This window comes from Trematomus bernacchii, unplaced genomic scaffold (assembly GCF_902827165.1).
Source record: "Trematomus bernacchii unplaced genomic scaffold, fTreBer1.1, whole genome shotgun sequence".
NCBI lineage: Eukaryota > Metazoa > Chordata > Actinopteri > Perciformes > Nototheniidae > Trematomus > Trematomus bernacchii.
Window position 1 is genome coordinate 14300429 of NW_022987727.1, and position 22128 is coordinate 14322556.

The 22128-nt window shown below is 40.0% G+C and overlaps 1 protein-coding gene across 5 annotated transcripts; it reads left to right on the forward strand.

The window, feature by feature from the left end:
* Positions 1-467: 467 nt before the first annotated feature.
* Positions 468-21967, forward strand: ttll10 (tubulin tyrosine ligase-like family, member 10). Of its 5 annotated transcripts, none has more exons than XM_034144941.1 (12): positions 468-845; positions 13937-14277; positions 14452-14605; positions 14770-14888; positions 15656-15776; positions 16925-17010; positions 18632-18818; positions 18974-19145; positions 19759-19899; positions 20707-20823; positions 20906-20999; positions 21179-21967. In XM_034144941.1, the coding sequence occupies exons 2-12, from the start codon at positions 13968-13970 to the stop codon at positions 21703-21705; spliced, it is 2028 nt and encodes a 675-aa protein (XP_034000832.1). In that variant the 5' UTR covers positions 468-845; positions 13937-13967; the 3' UTR covers positions 21706-21967. The 5 variants fall into 5 exon arrangements, with proteins under 5 accessions (XP_034000832.1, XP_034000833.1, XP_034000830.1 ...); XM_034144940.1 differs by lacking the exon at positions 468-845 and adding an exon at positions 4543-12963; XM_034144942.1 differs by lacking the exon at positions 13937-14277 and having other exon boundaries at positions 472-845; positions 21179-21966.
* The last annotated feature ends 161 nt before the right edge of the window (positions 21968-22128 follow it).

Consider the following 22128-nt stretch of genomic DNA (forward strand, 5'->3'; position numbering starts at 1 on the left):
TATTCCTCACAGATTCATGTTTCTGAACACTTCACAGTGTGTCGGCCTGATGATATATTTTCCCTGCTTGTACAGGATGGGTGTGTTTCAACCGTTGAGGATGATGGTGCTTTAGCTGTTGTCTGTGTTGTAATAGGAACAGAGGAGGCTGTTCCCACAGAAGCCTGAGCTGACATCATAAAAAAAGCACACACACAACAAGGTACCTGGGGGCCGATGGGGAGGGCGGAGGTGAGCGTCGGGGGGGAATCGGCGGGTAGGAGGGTCGAGGGGGGGTTTGAACTCAACCACCATTGGCTAGAGGCAGCGCGGGGGACACACCTGTGAGCGCCAGAGGCTAAGGAGATTGGCTGCGACGTGAAAATTACACCTGTGGGGGAGAAGGGGAGGGGGGGGGGGGTCAGACTACATGTAAACCAAGCCCTTTACACATTCAGTCACTGTCTTCTGAGGAGCTTAACCGTCGAACACCGAAGACCAGAGCTCCTGGAAAAAAACAAGTTCTACTCGGGCAGCAGGAAGAGCACTGACGCGTTTCAAACTGGTTGGTTTTGTTCCGGGGTTTGGCCCTTCCTCCGATTCCACGGCTGCATCTACCTGAAAGGGACGACTCTTTTTTTCTTCCTAACCGCCACTCCAGAGGTCGACTGTCCTTCAGCGGGAGCAGGAAAGAGGAAGACTAGCCAACGGGGCGTCAAGAGCCCTCATACAATGATGCCTCTTGTCTTGGCTTTCTGGCTCGGTGACCACACCTGGGACAGGCTGGGTAAACTCACAAACGTGATCCCTTCTTTGTCTCCGGTCTCCATCTTTAAGACTTGAGCACGACCTGTTGCTCAGCCAAGGTAGGGTTAAAAACTTTTACGGACATTTGTTCAAGATCAGGAAATGTGCGGCAAACAAATTAGGTCATCGTACGAAGCCCTCTCCGATTGTTTGCTGAAACAGGAGGGTCTAGGTAGTTTCGATGGGAAGCATAAAATAACGTGTATCAAGTTCCAGCTCCTTTTAACGTGAGAGAAAGAAGAGGAAACAATAGAAGCAGACGCTCATTCCTAAACTGGATAGACCAGTTGGGGCAGGTAAAGGCAAACTGCCAGACTTGTCAAAGGATATGAAGACAGTGGCTGACTCCTTCTTTTAGAGCGTTTGAATGTGCTTTACAAGGAGACAACAACGGTATGAAACCACTTTACCAATTATTAGTCTAATAGTAACACCATACTACTTTAACAATCAGTATTGTTAAGTGTTGAGAACTAATTTGGCAACTTTTCTCTACAACCTGTTGAACTGCGAAGCCTCGGTTAATCTTATAAGATATTCTCTAGAGCTTTCCAGCTGCGGTAATATGTTACTGCTTTATTTTTTGGACTTTTTGAGGTAGATATTTGATAGAATAATGCGTGTTTCGAAAGCTTTTGAAAAAAAAAGGGGAAGTCTGTTATGAAGTGGATGTGCGTCGGACGTAAAATGTCTGCTCATCCGTTTTCGCTGCCCCTGAGGTTCGGTTAGGTTCGGACAGGCAGCAGCGTTTTTCAGAGCAGATAATGTTGATCGTAGGAATACATTATTAGGTCATCTGAGCACCTTTCGTGGTTCTTTAAACAACGAGGACTGTTGCAGTCTGGGAAAAAGAAGGGAAAATGGAGGGAAAATGTCGACCATGTATAGTGTACTGTACAGCGGTGACTGCAGAGCGAGGTGGAGGGTTGTGATTGGTGGAAAGCGGCACATTTGTTCATTTCTTTCATATCCCTGAATAGCAGCTAGTCACGTGAGTTGCACTGCTAGTGTTTGGCAGCAGGGCGGGAAGTACAGAGTAGAATTTCAACAGAAAGTGAGATTTAAAGATTTGGGGGCCATACAAAACGGTGGATGGATTTTGTGCGGTTTGCTCTTCTTTGAGTCAAGAGCTTCAAGTAAAAAGAGGCCACAGGCATTATCACCTCGTGGGGTGAGAGGTTAGGTTAAAGCTGCTGTTTGATTGAGCTGATAGGGTGAATGACACTGCATTATGGGACAGGGCCATTTTAAAAAGGTAATGCTATACTAACTTCTTAAAGATGCTGCTTACCTTTTACATTAAAGAACTCAGATTAATATATTTCAAGATATAACTTTTTAAAGGTTAATCATATTTATTCAATATAACCATTTCTTAATTTTTTTTTTACTTTACAGATATAAGGTTACATTAGTTGCCTTCAGGGAAATGACTCAGGGAATAAGGATTATTCTGACTTTTTTACAGATTTAACTTTTCTATTTCTTTTTAGATTTATATTGACATGTTAAGTCACCTTCCAGTATAGGGACAATTCTTAGGTAGCTTAAATTAAAACATGTTAACAAAAGACAAATTAAAAGTCCAAACCACTTTTCCTAATTTGAATATTTTTGTTCCTTATTTGAAATATTCAAAACAGAAAGGTGCAAGGACACTGAACAAAGGGGAGGAGCCACTGGCTTTTAAATGTAAATCACTAAGTATAGATTTGGAAACAGAAGCAAGTAGTCTGGCACATGGATGATAAGCAGAGTGATGGCCTAAATATTACCCTTTACAGGCCGCCCCTCCGTAGTATGAAGGCCCAATCGGGTGGCGCAGAGATAAGGTCAGCAGTTAAATAAGGTTTGGGGTTTCCCTGCCATTGTTTCCTCACAAAGACGGCAACTATTGATTAAGGGCCAGGCCAGTTTACCTATCAGGTTGTTGACTTCACAGTGGAGTCACATTCCAGCGCAGAGGGCAGAGTTACCTGATCACGCCTCACTTCCACAGGCAAAAAGTGTTGGCAGCCGTTAAACCTCCCACTGCACGAGCACCGTGTACAACATTGGGACATTTTTAAACCATGAGGAACAGAAGAAGAGGTTACATTTAGACAAGTTTGTTGGACGGTTAGATATTTAGTTAGGAACATGCTTCGATCAGGTATTGTTACTTCCTGGGCTAATCTTTTTTCACTCTTTCTTTCTCTCTCTGTCCCTCTTTTCTTCCTCAGAGGGCCTGCAGCACTGGTTTATAATGCTGATCATTAACTAAATAGAGTCTGGGAGAGCATGTCTGCTTGGCTTTCTCATTTCATGGGGGCCTGACTGACCAGGAGGAAGACGGAGCGTTCTCAGGCAGCGGGGTGGAAATTCAAGATCTTTTTTTTTTTTCTCTTTCTTTTTCAGGCCCCCCACCTCCCTCCAAAACGTGCTCACTTTCCTTTGGTTTTGTTACATTCTTTCCTTGGGGTACCTTTCATGACGGTAAGGTTACAGGTGCATTCTCCGTTTTCCTTCTCCAACTTCCAACTTCCCTCCCTTATACTCACTTTTCTTTCTCTCTCCCTCGCCCTCCCCCTCTCTCTCCCTCTCTCATGTGCTCTACTTTTGCATTGCTTGCAGGATGACTGGTAACCTGTTCTTTCTTAATGACCACAATAATGCCTTGTCTGTTGTAAAAGATTTGAAAAATAGAAGTATTTGTATTTGTAATCTTTGATGGAAAGAAAAGGGGGAACTCTATTGTTAACCGACCTGCCTTTGATGAAGTAAATGGTATTTTGACAAAATATAAAGTGCTCAAAGCTTAATTTAGAGAATATTATTGCGCTTCAAGATGGCAGTTCTGGGTGTGAGTATTTCACGCGGTGTACCTGTGAATGATCCACGTTATTCAGTTAGTGAGGGCTGTTGCAGTGACCTTCTGCACACACAGCGCCGGCTCAGGTCGAGCTGAGCAGCATTCCATCAGCCTTTCATCATTCAGCAAACACAAAGACAAGAGGTCGACCAACGGAAAACAGGAAAAAGAAAATGGGCTTTTCCATAAAACATCTGTTGAAACAGAATTGATAACATCGCTTTCTTATAGACAGAAGAGAATGTTGCAACACAATTACTCATCTGCGGGGTTACGATACAGAAATAACTCCCCGAGGCTGACGTGTTTTTTTACTCAGAGACATTTTTAAGTGAATGCAGTGTTTGAAATTAGTACCTGCCATGCATTGTGTGAAAAGCAGGCCTCCCAACCTTGCCGTGCCATAGATTTAGACTAGTCGGAACAGGTTTGGGCAATCATTAACAACCAGTGTGGCCCAGTCTTCTGTGACAGTGAGTTTAAGCTGAAAACCCCAACCACAACAAGGGCTCAGCGATTATACTATTGAGAGGTTATCTCCAAATATGGTCTTCCTAAGACCTATTTACAATGCTAATTTTGGGCTACAAAAGGAACCCTAACACTAACTTAACTAGCTATTTTAGGCTATATTTTATGTCAAATACTTATTTCATTAAAGGTAGAGTTCCCCTTTTTTCGATTGGACAAAAGCATGCGATTCGCTTCAGTAGACGTCATCATTCACTTATTAACCTGGCAGTGATAACTCATTCCTTTGTATGAGTGTAGATGTTTGGGTGATTATCTCCATCTTACGAGGCAGCATTGGATACTCATCACTCTCTCTAATACTGCCTGGTAATGATGATGATAGTCATCTGCAGACTTCAACCAGTCAAACCGCTGAAGCAGCGTCAGCAGCAATGTGCTCCAGGTCCGGGCCCTGGATGGGCTTCTATACTCAAGCAGCAGCAGCAGAAATGGCTCTCAGGATCCATCTTACCTTACAGTGCTGGATTGTACTTATGTGGTTCTAACACTGTCTGGTAACGATGTTTCCTGGGTGACTCTTTGGTCTCCGGCGAAAGTTGCTTATCGAATACCAAAAATGTACATGACTCATGTGTAGGACTCCTTAGCCATTGAAAGGTAAACTTGATAAGAAAGGTTGGCTGTGTTCTGCGCTGGCATGACTAAAAAGTATTTCCCTTGCTCTGAAGTCAAATCCAAAAGGAGGTTAGCTTTCTTTTGTTGTCTTGATGATGCCCATTGTTGACAGAAAGGGTGCTAAAGTACACTAACTTTTATATCTAGGTCTTTTATTCTGAAAAAACTGTTTGGTATTGTTCGAGAAGAGATTACAAAGAGATCTTTTATGCAGTAATGGTCCCAAAGGTCAGCTTTTCTTTTTTTTTCGCTTCTTACTTCCCTATCCGAAAAAAAACACTTTTATGGCAGCCTCACCCCACCCACGTTAAAGAATAGCAGTTGGTTGATGGTTCCACCGGTCCTGCAGGGCCCTGTTTCCTTGTTCCCTCCCCTGAACAGCGTAGGTCTTTGTGTTGTATGGCAGTGATTGGTCCGACTAGCATTACCTGCGTGGCACATCCTGAAACCGACACATGAACTCACCTGAGAGTACTTAACTGGTAAAAGCTACAGGTGGCCTCCTCCCAGCTTTTATCCACAAAAGACAATTAAATGAAACCTTAGTGTTTTAAGTAAAACAAAAACAGACAGTAGGTAGTGTTTAAAACTTAAAGTGATTCCTGGGAATCCTTTTGATTTAAAACTAATTAGAAAAATCTTCTCCAATTTCTTGACTACAATGTGAATTTAATGGGTAAAGCCCTCAAACAGACTTGAGAAAAAGGCAAATAATAGGCATGGAGCGAGCGGAGACCTAGTGTTTGTTTAAGGAGGGAGAATTACCCCGCAAATATTGAGCCGCACCTTTATTTGCCCACCTAGCTCCATTATCCAAGCCACAGAAACATTAAATAGGTTTTATTTCCTCTCCTCCAGTTGTCCCTTTATTCTATGTTGGCGTCACATATCAATGTACCATGCTTACTTTGCTTGGTGTGTTCACTCATGGCTTTATTCTTTCTCTGCATGGTCGAATGAATGAGCGTGAACAGAAGCTGTGGTTGCAACAAAAGAGGAACTGCTCATTTCAGTCTGTTTCTGCTAAACTGCTCTGTTCCCTCCGGCTCTCTTCTTCCTCTTTGCACAGGTGAAAGCTCAGAGGTCATCCTTCTAGCCTGTTGATAGGCGTCTTACCAGACATGGTTAGATGTAATTATTGGTGTCTAATACTGTCTGGTAATGCCGTCCATTAAATGGCATTACCTTCTGCTCTCTTACTTCCCCCTCTCTCTTGCGCTTCTGACATGCATTGTATTGACAAAGGGCAGTCAAGGGAGGCACATCAACATATTTATAGCCATGGCAGATGGGGCTGAATGATGATGACTATGGAACTATGATCCTTGCACTGGAAGATTGATTAATTTTACGGGGTTTCTTCCACGTGACATGAGTCAAAGTTTCTCCACTGAGCAGCGATCTGCGATTTCCTCACAATAGGCTTTCTCGATGAATGCTGCGCCGTGAATTAGTTTCTATCAGGAATGTTAATGTGAATGCCTTGTAAAAAAAAGAAAGTATTATAGAAAATGCTGTGACTTTTATCTTTTGAAAGATCTGCTTTCTTCCTCTTACCGCAATAACCAAATTCCTTCTGGGAACTTGGCTTTTCTCCAGGTACAGTAGAACAATGCCCACAGTTTTTTGGGACCTCATTATACATGACAAACTCTGTACATAATGTGTTTAATATGATGTGATTTTATGAAACGTAAAATATTCAATAAAATGGTGTGCAATATGAAATACTTCTCTTGTCCATTTTTGTTCTCTTTATAAACACATTTTCAGAATCGGTTTTGAAGAGAAATACATTTTGTTCCTGTTTCCCATGTGCTTTTTCTTCATAGCAGTTTCTCTAGTGATTGTGAACTCTTCCCTCGGACAGACCGGAATGCCGAGCCTCAGTCAGGTGTGGATCAGGTTACTGCTGAACAGAGCTTCTTTTTAAATGCCTCAATTTACCCATGAGGTCCCCCCATCAGCTAAGCCCTCATTGTGTCTCCGTCTATGGCAGCACACAGTAGGCTAACTTGATAAACCGAGAAGCACAAGGCGTGTTTTCTCTGCCAGGTCAATGGGCGACCAACAGTACAGTAGGCTGCTTTTGGCCACTGAAATCCATACGCTTCTTCTATATGGTCGTTGCATTAGCAGACTTTTATCTTTTTTTTAGCCAACAAAGACAATAGCATATAGCTATGGTGTTTAATTAGGCCTGTTAGCTCAGTGCTTCAGTTGACTGGTTAAACGCAGCTCTGATTTTATCAGTTGGAACACAAACAGAAAAACCATTTAGCCATTTTAGCATAACGGGCCCCAGGCCTCATTGATCTCCCATGCAGGGGTAGTTCACATGCTGTTCCACAAAGAAAGAGTTTGTCAGAGGCAGAAATGTTATATCCCAGTTTTTTTCTTTTGCATGTTATTTGCCCTTTATAGGGAATATGTTCAGTAAAACCTGTTCTTTAGACTTATCAAAGTTAGCATTCTTTCATGCTAGCAAGCTATCAATAAGTCAACAAAACAAATGTACACATTTTAAACTATGTTAAGAAAATGTGTGTTTGAAAAACGTTTAATTGGAACTGACATCATGATTTCTCATGTTTAATGAATGATTAAAAGGGTTTCCTGTAACAGCTTATCCAAATAAAGAAATCCTAAGAGGAAGACAAATGCCAACTTAATCATTAATTTGAAGCTTTCAAACAAGAGCCCCCTTTTACAGGACTGTGATCTATAGACAAAAAATGGAATCTATCTAAGAACATTTGGTCAAGTATGTTTGTGTTGGCTTTCATAATGCACTATTTAATGTATATGGTTGTTTTAATGACATCATACCAAGTTTGTCATTTTTTACATATTGCCCTTGGGTCAGTATATTGCTGGTGTTCAAAAGTGTTCAGCCTCCCAACGAATAAAAAAAGATTAAAAAAAGCTTTACAACATATATAGTTTGACACTTTGAAAACACATTTGATTATTTCTTTTTAGCTGAATGTAGTTTTAGAGTCTTGTTATTTAAAAATGTGGCTCACTGTCACAGCGGCATGTCTCCCTGGGACACCTGAATAAAAACATTGTTAGTGTCATTAGCAACACCTGTGCATTTCCTTCAATGACCAGTTGAAACGTCAGCTTTGAAAAGGCCTATAACTAAACCTTGGACTATCATTTACCCCCTTTTTTGTCGGGCAAGAAAGCTGTGCAGACCTGTTTTCAGTTTGACAGTTTCTCTCTTTGACCCGTATCAGCAACAGATATGTGTTATTGTCAACAAACAAAAGGTGAACAGCCATCTTGAATGTTTGCAACAACAGCATGTGGGAGGGACTAGAGTTCATAATTTTGTACCAAAAGAGATGTGAATTGCTGCCATAAAAATATTCATAGGTGAGTAAAAAACACACTTAATCACAATAAAATAATCTGAATGTGTCTAAAATACATGAATTCATATAATCTATGATTTAAAAAAAGCTTTTAAGAAATCCACATTGTTTAGTAGCGCTACTGCCAACACAGACTAGTCGTTTTAGTTGACTGGAGTATTTAACTAGCATTAGATAAGGCATAGTGCAGCCATTGCGGTTAAGATCCAATGTAACTGTCGCTTAATAAAACAAAAAACGGACCTAACATATGTCCTGAAATTGTCGTATTTCATAAATATTGTCACCAAATAGTAAGTTCTCCAGCCCCTGTCTGTCTTGGCTGGTTCTCAGGGTTACTTTTAGATGCATGTGGTTTCTTGCAGCAAAGAAACAAACGTTTATACATGACAGTAATATAGAAACACTCTACTGTACAGTTAGAAGAGGCATGAGCTTTGGTGACGTCACTTCTAAATCACTTACCTGACTGGTAGAGAGCCTAGAGGATTCCTGCGCTGGTCTGTGCATGCTTGTTGCAGTCAGACCAGATTCCTTTACTGCAGCCGGCTCTGGGTGACGAGGCTAGCTTCACCTAGCTGTGCTTGCTACTGTCGAGGAACAGGAGCACAACAGAGGCAAACAACTGTGACTTACCTGCAAGTGTGCTGATGCACTGTACAGTACATCTGAGTAGTTGTCACATTAATGCAGGGCACAGTCTGTAGAGTGGAACTGATTATAAGTTAGGGCAAAGTATCGCCACATTTAAGTTTTATTTAACTGCATTTTCTTCATTGGCACTATTTATGACCAGATGGTGGCCACAGTGCAGACCCCAGGGACAAACTTGAGTTCTGAGGCCAATGCCTTTGTCAAGGACAAAGGTAGGAGAATTTTGAAGCACTGCTGTATTGTTTGCCCTGCGTTAGATGTACAGTAAATGCTCTTTACACACTAATAGCACCATTTTATGTATTGCATATAAATGAGAAACACCAATACTTCCAAAACACTTGATCACTTTAATGCTTAGATTCACATAAGAGCCTCAATCTCAACCAAAATGTTCCTACACACTCAACCCACTTGCCCTATTCTTATAAAAAGTTATGTGGCATTATGTAAGAGGAACATTTCTATTTAAAATTGAAATTAGAGGTCCAGTGTAGGATTGTACATTGCCATCAACTGAATGGGACTCTTTCCTCCCTTTCCAAGCGTGTAGAGAACCTATAGTGGTCTTCAGGTAATGTCAAAGAGCCAGAGTTGATCTGGGCTATATACTGTAGAAACATGCCATTGCAATATAGTGGACTTGTAAAAGATGGACCTATGTAGATATGAAATAATTACTCTAAAATAACAAAAACAGGATTCTTAGTTTAAGGAGATTATTTCATAATAAAAACCAAGTTATAGTATTTTCCATTTCTAGTAATAGTTATTTTGTCATTCCTACACACTGGACAAGAAATAAGCAGGCTAGTTTATAAGTTGTCAATGCAAAACCTATGTGGTTCATTTGTGTTGTTTATGTTCTCACAGAAGAAAGAGAGATATTATGACCTTACTACACCCTGTACACACCTGCGTGGAGTTGGAAAGCCAGGCTATACTAGAGGGTGTTACCAGCATACTAGATGACGTTATATGAGAAGTTTGGCATCAGGTACATGTTTCTCTGCATTTGGAGGGACCACAGAGGCTCAGCTGGGTGGGACACAGCATTTCCCACCTTCATCACCTTTAAATGATGGTGTAAAATAACAAATCTGCATGGAGAACATGAATTATTTTTTTAGAGCTATATAAGTGATACATTTACATTATTTATATCTGATAAACTGCATCTTTTAAAATCAATAACACACATATTTTCCTCTAACCTGCGCTATTTATTGATCTAGAGACCTTATTATAGAGTTATAGTCATAATGTATGCCTAACTAACAGACATAATGCAACATTTATTGAATTTATTTTATTCACATATTTAGCTCAAAACTACTATCTTAGTACAAAAATCTGCATTACATTTTTCCATATTAAATGGTCCTAGTGAAATGTGATGTCTTTGTGTCTCAATCTTGCAGTTGTCACCAGTGGGAATGAATGAATACAGACCCTGGGAACAAAAGGTTTCCTCCCCCCTCTTCCACCGCCCCCTCTGCTTTCCCGGTGTAATTCTGTAAGGAAATCATGAAAAGCGGGAGACAGAGAGACCCTTTTGAGACGCGCCTTTCTTTACATCGAAACTTAACTCCATTCTCTGCACTATAACACCTTTACAAGGAGATTCCCTCCAAATAATGGGTTGTGTAGGGACACCATTGCTGCAGGCTGCATCCCTGTAATTGCTGAGCACTTCCTGGTGCAGGAGTCAGTTGAGATGACATGGGAATGGGCAAGTCGCCAAAGACAAACGCTTTATGTAACCGCCCTGAGACAGAGCACACCTACTTCTGGTCTAATGATATATATTCATTTCATTAGTTTCATTTTTTATAAAACAGTTCATATTTTATAAAACACATTACTGTTTGTGAAAATGCTCAAAAACTGTCTTGTCATTGTCTCTGGCAATGTGGTCTATTTTATGTTTGTGGTTTGGTTGGCCTGGCCTGTCAGCATGATGAGTAGTATGGGAAGAGTACCAACAGCAGAAACTCAAATAAAGTAAAGTTACCCATCCCAAGCATCCCAATGTGGCCCAACCTGTCTAAAAGACAATCCAAGATCAAATTAAAATAGTTATTAGTTAACATTTAGATCCTGAAAATGTTATTCACACACTACACACACATGTATGCAGCCTCTTGGCAGATGGTGAACCATGAGGTTGCCAGGGCTGTAAAACAAGCCTGTTCTCTTTGTCCACCTACGCAGCACTGTGCACAGTGTGTCTATCAGATGGCGGCTCTTTATCAAGGTGTGGCTGACACTGGCTCCACACAAAGCTCTGTTAAACAGGAACATTGGAGGCCCGCTTCTAATAACTGGGGTGATGCGGCTGGGCTCGCATCACTGCCAAGCAGCTCTCTGTAATGGCTGCCATTTAAAAAAAAACTAAACTGACATGACTTTCTGTAATGTCTTGTAAATGTAGTCATGCGTGAAATGTGTTTCAACACATTATTCTGGTATGTGTGACAACTACTTTGTACTCAGTTGTTGTTGTTTTTAGTTTGTTAAAGTTAGAATGCGTCATTTATCGACTTGTTCAGCTGCCAACAACTGTTTTATATATCCATGAACCATTTTACCGTATCACATAAAGCGTGATTCAGTTCAGATCTCGACTGTTTTAACTCTGAAAAGTTTGACTAACCTGCTCTAAATAAGATCTAGGCATGAATTGCTGCTTAAACTACAGGTGTTATGTGTATGCGTCACCCTTGGTTTCCCTGCTGTATGTGTGATTATATGGTTGCATGGATGCTGGGTCTAAGAGGCACCCGCCCCTGTCAATTATCAGATTTTTGAGAGGAAGAGAGGAGATTATGCATAATTCCCAACCGTGGTTTGGTCTGGGTGTTTCCTCTAGAATCACTGAGACAGAACGTGGATTTGCCAATGGAGACATACTATGTTGCTCAACTGCATACCTGTCACTGGATTTGGCTCTAGACTACATGATTTATGTTAATGTCTGCCACATACAAATAATGATTTAAACAATGATTTTGCTGGATGTGGTTAAGTTAACTTACAATAAAGTATTTTATTTTATAATAGGATCCCCATTAGCTGTGTCTTTCTGACTTACACCAGTGCCTTTTTCAACATAATACAAATCTCCATCTTATGTTCCAAGATGTTCCGTTATTTAATTAAGAGATTGATTCCTATGTTAAGATAAGATAAGATAAGATAAGATATAAGAATATAGTCAGAAACAATGGTAAATAATTCCATATGTTGCGCTCTTTGATACTGTGTGTTCTTAGCGAATAAGTGTTTGCCTTGGGGCGTCAAAGCCTTGTCTGTCTGACGTCATTGTGTTGATGACGCTAAATTGTGTTTTAATCGACTGAAATTATGGCATTTGGGCTTGTAAAACGTTCCATGTTGAAAGAAATACGCAGTATTCATCCCATCTTCAACTTTTGAGCTTGACATTTTGCACTTATTATATATTAAATTAGCGTTTCCCCTACTACATTACTAAATCTGTAGGACAGAATGTTGCTTGTTTCTATGAGAAGAATAACTGCTTATACTGTTATCACAACACACAACTATCTAAATTAAAAGCTACATTTGTCTGCCCTAGAAATGTATGTCACTTTGCAAAACACATGTCCCTGAGCCTTTAGAAAATATTATTTTACCTTTAGTGTCAGGATATAATACCCTGGAAATCCATTTTGATTGACAGTCTGTTCTCATGTTACCTTAGGATTCAAAAAACAAAGGCTAACAGGCAGTTAATATTGAATGAAGCTTAACTAAGAGGTGGGGTAGGTGTGGGATACATAATCTTGAGAAGTTTGTCTTGAGCTGCTGTTGTTGGATCTACAAGTGGCAACTGTTGCTAAGGGTCCCATTACCAGAGTAACCGGTGATTGTTTACTTTGGTCTAGCCAGAATTCCCTACTTGCAGTGTGGCAGACTGCGACTCATTTCTGTGGGCTAAACTGCTGACAGACTATGTGATTTCACCTCTGTCGTGTCTGTGCTTCAGTCTGTGGGTTTCTGTTTGTCTCGGCCTTGCCTTTGGAGTACAAGCTTGAGCGCACATGGCAGCAGAGGAACAGGCTGAGTGGGTTTTCATGGAGTCTGGCTGTCCCTGTGTGTGAGACACTGGAGCTACAGGTAAAACCCCCTCTAATTCTAAATGTTATATGTCATGGTTCAGCTCCTGTCCTCTAACACAAAATACCACATTTAATTAAATACTTGTTCTATTTCTTCACACTCGTTTGTTTGTATTTTTCACGTTTCAGGCTTGCCAAATATGATAATACATTTGAACTATAAGGCCTAAAGTCTAAACCTGCTTACAGGTGTGAGCAACCCCATGGAGATTAAATGTTAATTAAACCAAAGAAAATGTATACATTTTTGTGGTGAGCCCTTAAATGTACAGTTTGTTGTGATGGAAAGGTATAACAAGACGGTGCACATTTCTTAGCAATGTGCCTCTTAGATTGTGAGATTTTTTAATTTTTAATTTTTGTCTGATATTCAAATATCAAAGGGCTAAAGTAGCATTTGAACTCGTGGTGGAGGACATACATTCAATGGGTCAACAAAATCATTAGGAATAATCCTCTGAATACCATAAATACCATACACATCACATCATCATATCTGCTTCATATGGCAGTCTGGCCAGTAGCCAAAATATGTTTCTTATGAGCCAAACAGTTGTATGGGCTGACAGATTTACTGCTATGCTATGCTATGCTATGCTATGCTATGCTATGCTATGCTATGTTATACTTGTTTATTATATGTAATGAATAAAAGCTGCTCACAATTCATAATAATTAAGTGTCTATAGAAAAGCTATTCAGTCTGAACCAAAATGGTGGACAGACCAACCAACAGACAAATATCACCATCCAAAGGGAAACGATATAAGCATGAAAATAATATCATGTGACCGTACCAGACATGTACAGCACTTGCTGTTGATGAAGTAAACATTATCTATTCATCTTGATCCTTACACTAAATCGTTAGTGTATTGAACAAAACCTATAATAACAAACATCTCATTTGGGGTCTCATACAGTATCACTTCACCCCAAAGAAAGGGTCTCTAATGTTGCAAAATGTTCAGCCATCACCAGAAATCTGCACGAGCAGAGGTCATGTCTGAGTGCTGGGTGAAGTCCTGCAGTGAAGGCCCGGCAGAGGGGAGAGAACGGCAGAAGCCGCAAGGGGAAAACGGAGAGAAGGAGGAAGTGAAGGCTCCCTGTGGGGACAACATGCCTGCAGGAAGCCTGAGGCAGGAGGAGCCAAGGGGAGAACCGGCCTCGTCACCTGACCATAGGGACATGCAGGAAGTAGCATCAGGAAGTGGACTGGAACATGTCCAAAGGGAGGAGACGCAGACTCAAGAAAAGAGAAAGAAGTTTTCCCACATGACTTTCAACAAGGAAAATCCATATAGTGGGCCAGGTGTGTGGTGGGAAAGTGCGGCTCCACTGAGGGATGTCCTTTGCTATTCTTTCCATAGTTTAATTCAGCATGAAGAATATAGTTCATCAACACATTTACCAGTTTTAAAAAAGCCTGTGTGTTTGTGTTAGACTGTGTCCATGCCTGATTTCTTTGTGTTTGTGTGTGCAAAAGCATCAGGTGTGGACCTGGTGCGGCACCGCCGGAGGTCCCTCCCCAGGGAGATGTCGACCTGCTCCTACCCAGACAGGGACAGGCAGCGGCAGGTAGAGGAGCCCCGGGGGCCTGGGCCCTTCTACTTCGTCGGAGGAGCCAACGGAGCTGAAATGTAAGTAGAGGAATATGAAATAAAGGGGTACCAAGAAGAATCTATGGGTGGATTTGCTTTAAACATATTTCACTGGCCTCTTATTAGTCTAACCCTAGATTTACATATGACCCCTGACCTCTGTACTATTGTGTGATTGATGTGCTTTGGGACTTCTCTTTTAGAGTGAGCCGTTACTGTGAGAGCAGAGGATGGAAGAGGATTTACAACAAGCAGAGGGAGGATTTCAAACTCAAGTGGTGTGAGACTAAATCACAAGCCAACTACAGTAACTTCAGAGAAGGTGCCCAACTATATATATCTCAGAACATTTTCTGAATGCTGTATTTTACTAGAGACTATAAGATTTCCTAAAATAAATCCTACGAAAATGCCATAAAATAGGAAAGGAAAAATGCTAAATCTGTCTTTTTGTTGTTTCATCTTTCTCAATTCTATGGAAGCACCTAGAAGCAAATGAAAAAAAACAGTTTTATCCTTTTTTTAAATGTAGGATTAATTTGTTTTCCCCTTTTGTTCACGATTCAGGAACTGGACACATATTATTTTATCTGTGTAACGAATGAAAAAAGTAAGCCAAGCTAAGTAAGAAAAAAGGATTTTGCAAAGAAATGTTTTTCCGATCTAATCCAATTTAATTTAAATGTGTTGTTGTAACACTAATTTCTGCCACTCAAGCCTGCAGTGCACCACTACCCCATGTTTTAAATAAAAACATTTTAGATATTATAATAGTAAGAAAATGAATTATTGGTGCGTGCCCAGTTAAGTTCTTTGTCCTGTTTAGTGGTGCTCTTACAGCTAAAATGTGTATTACAACCACACACACTATTATACTGAAATAATGTACCTTTGAAACTGTTCCACTATTCCAAAATAATAAAAACAGCAGAGAAAGCACTTTAGATCACACCTAGAAAATGAATCACCATATATGTTCCCCTTTTTTTTCAGGTCAGGGCTTCCGTACATTTGCTTTAAGTAAAAAATACATGCATTGTTGTCCATTCACAGAAATACAAACATGAATTCCTCATGTGTGGTTCCCAGGTGAACAGTTGGTGTACCAGATCCCCAACAACAAGGTGCTCACCACTAAGATCGGCCTCCTCAGCAGCCTGCGGGAGTACGAGCGGGTCAGCAGCAAAGTCAAACACGGAGCAGGACTCAGGTTGTGTGTTTATAAAAGCAGACATATATAACAGCATTTATGGTTGTGTCACAAATCTCTTAGCAACAATCTGGTGCCATCAGAGAGGTTCAATAGAGGCCCGGCTCGGCAAATACTGATTGAAAGACATATCAGCCTCAGACAATATTTATTAAAACACCAGAAACCAGGCCTCTGAATCACACAAGCTTGGTATTTAGCATTGTTTTTGTCAGTTATATAAACTATTTCAGTGGTTAATTATTGATAGTATCGAAAACTGTTAAAACGTTTTGCAACCTTTTTTAATAGAAATAAGCATTTCTTATAATATCTCCTAGCATTGTTGGAAGATGTACTCGGATCCTTTACTAAAAAAAAAGCACAAATACTATGGTCTTAAAATACTCCACTGCAAGTAAAAGTCCTGATTTTAAAATTACGAAAGTAATTGTATCAAAATGAACTTAAAGTACAAAAAGTTAAAGTATTCATTCTGCACAATGACCCATTTCAGAATAATAATAGAAAGAAGGATTACCAGCTAAATGTACTTCAAGTATGTGGGTGAACATAATACTATTAAAGAGTAAAATACGCTTAGTTACTTGCCACCACAGTTTATTTGATCTAAATAAATTAAAAGTCCTGTACTTGGACAAAACATGCAACTTCACTTTGCTTTCACATGAACTGACAGCAAAGAAATAGAAGTATATGATTAATAACAGTGGAACTGTTTTGTTGATTCAAAACTAAAGCTGTATTTGTGTTAGATATGCGACACATATAAAAGATCATGCTGGTAACAAATCGTTTTTTTAATCAAATTCGAAACATTTTGACAAACTTTGCATTACTTCAAGAAGTAGTGTTTTCAATTTCTTCCGTCATCACAGGCAGCTTCCATTTTTGTGGGAAAAAAAAAAGATTACTGTAAACTTGCAATGAACATCATGTCGGGATTTTAAAGTCAATCTGCATCAACAGTACAGATGTCACACGTGTACAGATTTATGTTTACTGACAGAGTGAAATGTGTGCTTATCTTAAGTAACTTTCTCAGGCAGTTTTCATTTTCATCATATGACACAATCAGTTTCGAACAGCTCAAGACACACATCCGTTCATTGATCTTCTTCTTCTTCTTCTTGTGTCGTACTTCACAGGAGGCTAAAAATGGAAGAGTTTATTCCCACTACCTTCCGCATGGATGTGAGGGAGGAGAGGGAGGCTTTCTTTGCCCAGCAGGAGGGTAAAAGACATCTACACTGACCTCTAGTACAGCTCTACACCCGGATGCAGCGACAACACAACACCGGTTCCACTGGATTTGTGTTTATTCAGCTTACAAATATGATCAATCAAACTGTGCCCGTCATGCATCCCATAACAAAAAGAAAGACAATAGTTTGTGCTTGGCAGTGTTAAGACAACAGTTGCCTTGGTGATTGTTTAATCAAGAGGTCGGGGATGTCGGAAAATAATGCACTTCACCTCCCATAAGGCCCTGATTAAATCACCAGGGGAACATGCTGTTGCCATAGAGATGAGTCAGCAGAGGGCAGGGCTGAGACAAACAGGAACAAACGCTCGACAGGAGGACGATGTAAAGCTGCTGAGATCAAAAAGATGCATTTAGTATTACAACTGTAAAACATTTCCCCTTCATTTCTAGTTCTGGATATGAAACCATCTGATGGTTCCTCTATTGTCTGCAGTAACACAGACACACAGCATTATGATAAGAGGTGTGCAGGTTATGACAAACATGGTTATCACTGAGTAAACAGGAGAAAGACACAGACAGCTGGTTTAGATCTCTGGGTGACGGATGAATCTGTGGAAATGAAGACAAGAGCAGTTATATGACAATAAAAAAACGCTATGAAAGGAAACTCCATGATAGAAAAGTGTTGCACATGGTACTGTATGTAGAAGTCCTCATTATACAGTAGAATAGCCCCTGACATAGATTATGTTTGATTAGCGTTATCACTGACACATCCACATGGTGAGGTTCAACTAATTTCATTTGACTCATTAATATGCTGTGGAATAGTTTGATTGATAACAATACAGCATAATTATCTTATAGGCTAATCACATGATTTGAATGTCCATAGTCAAAGTAACATAAAGACCAGTGAAGGCATAAAAAACCGTAATGTAATATCTGATAACTGGACAAGGTGATTCACCTTTTACGCTTTTAATTATGTCATTATGTTATCGCATTGCATTTTATAATAAACATCTTGAACGCAATTATTTTATAAATGTTCATTCATTATGTAATACATTTTCATTTATTTTGTCGTACATTTTAACATATTGCAGTAGTTATTACTAAATGTGGGAGTTAGAATAAAAAAAAGGAAAATATAATAATACATGCAGTATGTAATATCAACTCAAATGGGTTGTCTTCATCTGCACACAGGTTTAAGAATACAGCGACGCTTGAGTTTGTGCCAAGTTTTAGGTTTGTGGCAATACAAAACAATATACTTATCTACCAAAGTAATTGTATCTTTTAAAATGTATTTGCGTCAATGTTATTGAAGGCATAAAATATTTGTTTTGCTATAGCTATTTTCTTTTATCATTAAAGACACCCAGTTTGCTATTTCATGAATATTAAGTTTCATGAAAGAAAGGGATAATATATGCCTTTTTGCAAAAACAACTGCAGTATGTTTTCATTTATTACAAAATGTGGGACATTTATTTAGATTGCGGCTGTTTATAATATAATGCAGCAGATCATTACAAAATACAGTCTCATAATGTGTTGGAAAAGAGCTCAGTTTTTCATACAGTTTATGTCATGTGTTTTTTCGACCTACATGATGTGATTTTCTGACTGCTACCAGGTGTGAGCAACAACGAGGGTCCCATGTGGATCTGTAAGCCCTCAGGCCTGAACCAGGGGAAAGGCATCTTCCTGCTGAAGAGCCAGGAGGACGTGGCGTCCTTCAGACTGAAGCTGCAGCACACGGAGGACAGCCAGGCCGACAGGAAGCTGCTCCAGCGCCCGCCTCAGGCTCGCATTGTCCAACAGTGGGTGGACATACTGCCGCTAAAATAAATATGATGACACAGTCAATGTCTCCAATAAGACATAACATCTCTTCTAATTGACAAAACTAATTTCCCTTTCATATAGAATCACTGATGGTGCTGTTTCTTTAAGCTCAGCTGTATTTTGCCCTCAGTTACATCCAGAGGCCGCTGCTCCTGAAAGGGAAAAAGTTTGATGTGCGCTCTTACCTTCTGATCGCCTGCACCGCACCCTACATGGTCTTCTTTCGTCATGGATACGTGCGACTGACCTGTGACCTTTACGACCCGAGTTCCAACAACCTCTCTGCCCACCTGACCAATCAGGTACACCTCAATACTGAGACAAAGTGCCAAAAATATCCAGGGTTAACTGGCAGGTCAAAGGTTAAAGTGTGCCTTCAAACAGTCATGTACCCATAGTATAGGGTTTGCTTGATGTAATCACATCCCCTGTTTATACTTGTCTTGAAAATGTCACTTTTCAATGCTCTATGTGACTTCCATATAGACTTCAACATGTATCTGATTCAGCAGTCTGATTTAGGACCCTGCTTTTCAGAACATGGTCAAAAATGATTTTTCTCGCACACTGATGGTCCAATCTCATTATATTTGAAGCAGATAACTGTTAACATAAAGTTGCCTCAAGTTGTAATGATTATATACCACTATGCCAACATTGGATAAAGACAATAACTGGGCTTAAATAACTTATTTTTAGCACCCATGTGCTGTTAAAGCTTTTTAAGGACTAATGTTGCCTTAAAACATTTACATTAAAAGGACATAACCGTTTAAGATAACACTTGAGAGACATTTGCATCCAGTCTTTGCTGTTCATGCCACACATACTTTTAAGGAGGTTGGGTAGCATTAGCATTAGCTGTGGCTAACTGCTGCTTGGTGTGTCTCTGGTCCCCCTGCTGTCTGTCTCCAGTACATGCAGAAGAAGAACCCTTTGTACAGCCAGCTGAAGGAGGACACTGTTTGGACCATGGAGCGCTTCAACACCTACGTCAATGGCAGGTTTCGGGTTGCCAAGGGTCTGCCCAGGGACTGGGTGATGGGCGCCTTTGCAGTGAGTGAGTGAGTGAGTGTGTGTGTGTGTGTGTGTGTGTGTGTGTGTGTGTGTGTGTGTGTGTGTGTGTGTGTGTGTGTGTGTGTGTGTGTGTGTGTGTGTGTGTGTGTGTGTGTGTGTGTGTGTGTGTGTGTGTGTGTGTGTGTGTGTGTGTGTGTTGTAGCTCTAAGGGACCAATTACTATTTTAATGGTGGTTGTTGGTGCTTGCAACTAATTGGGATTGCATATGTGCTTGCATGATCTCACTCCTGTCCGAGGATACATCATGTATACAATGAAACTCAATTTTTGTCCACAGTACAACAAATTGTACAATATGTATCCCCAAACTGCACCCACAAGTGAAATAGTATATAGGCTACATACACATAGTTTATATGTATATATATATATATACTGTGACTTTTTTTTTGGCATACTGTACACTATGTACTGTGATGTATTTTTGACTTAGAAAGCAATGGCATTTTTTATATATTTAATGATATTTTAGACATAGACCTAACATGACTATACCCTTTTTTCATATTTTAGAAATACTATTCCTAATATTTTTTTCGGAACATTTCTATATACTATAATACGTTGTTTCTTTTGCACATTTTACACAAACTGCTATTTACTTTGGGAATATTTTCTACATAAGTCGTTTTTTTTGCATATTTTCTACATACTATACTATGTTCGTTTTTGTTATGATATATGCAATAGCACATCATAAATGTTTGATAAGTGCTGGAAGAAGGGCTACAGGTATGTCACTTTGAAGTGTAATATGACCGACTGTTTTCCCTTCAATGCATCAGGAGCGCATGCAGCAGATCATGACGCAGTGTTTCCTAGCAGTCAAATCCAAACTAGACTGCAGACTGGGCTTCTTTGACTTAATTGGATGCGACTTTATGGTTGATGAGGACTTCAAGGTGGGTGAGACTTTGCTGAATATCTGAAAAGTGTTAATCTGCATGTTTTTGGACATGTTGTGTCTCTGTATGATTATGATAGGTGTGGTTGTTGGAGATGAACTGTAACCCAGCTCTCCACACCAACTGTGAAGTGCTGAAGGAGGTGATACCGAGCACCGTGGAGGAGACACTGGGTGAGCCCACATGATTACCAAAAAACTAAATTGAACACTACACCCAAATGTCAAAAACCTCTCATCATTTCACTGCATGTACGGAAAGTCTTAGTTCCCTTTATCACAAATGTAACTCTACTCATGTGAGACACCACCCAACATTTTGATTGACCTGCTGTCACTTCTTCATGCTCTAGATTTAACTCTGGAGATCTTCAACAAGTGTCGCCTCAAGCAGAGAATTCTTCCTCTGGCCAGTCAGAGGGACTTTGTGCTGCTATGCAACAAAGTGGCTCCTCCTGATTCGCTGCTGGGCTGCAGCAAGAGCAGCACACATACTGAAGTCCTCCAGAAAAGCTCCACAAAGACTGAAGACAAAACTGTCCCCTCTCCATCCCCTGATGATGTCTCTGGCAGTGTTCAAGGACAGGGGGGGACAAAGTCTGGCCAGCGCTCCTCCACCTCGGTTCAGGGACCTCCACATTTACACAGCAGGCAGACTGTTAAGTATAAGAACCCCAGGCCTCGGGTCGAACTAAAGCCGAGTAAATGTACTTTGCAACATTCAAAAGCTTTGGATGACGGGGAGCATCAGCAGAAGAAGAGGATCATCATGACGCTGTCGTCACCAGGAACCTCCGTCCGTGGATCACCATTCCCTCCTAATGCTGGATCTCCTGTGAGTGGGAACAAACAGGAACAAAAGCCCAGAGAGGATATTTAAGTTTATGCGAGTAAAGAGGAACTGTGATGCATCATACGCAAACAGCCGGGGTCTAAAAGGCCACATCTAAAAAAAGGCTTGAAGAAAGGAGGATCCACACTTCTGGTGCTGTTTGTCTGTGAGAAATAAACGCTTAAATGTGACAACAAATTATTTATTAATGCTAAGTGGGTTCATGTTATTGTTGCTTTGTGTATTATGTCATGATAAATATGGAGGACGGAACATGACTTAAGTATAAATAAATAAATAAATAAATGTGTAAATAAATGTATGAAGAAATACAGGAATAAATAAATACAGGAATAAATAAATGACGAAATAAATACAGAAATAAATAAATGTTGAAATAAATACACAAATAAATAAATAAAAGAATAAATAAATAAATAAATATGGAAATAAATACACCAATGTATAAAT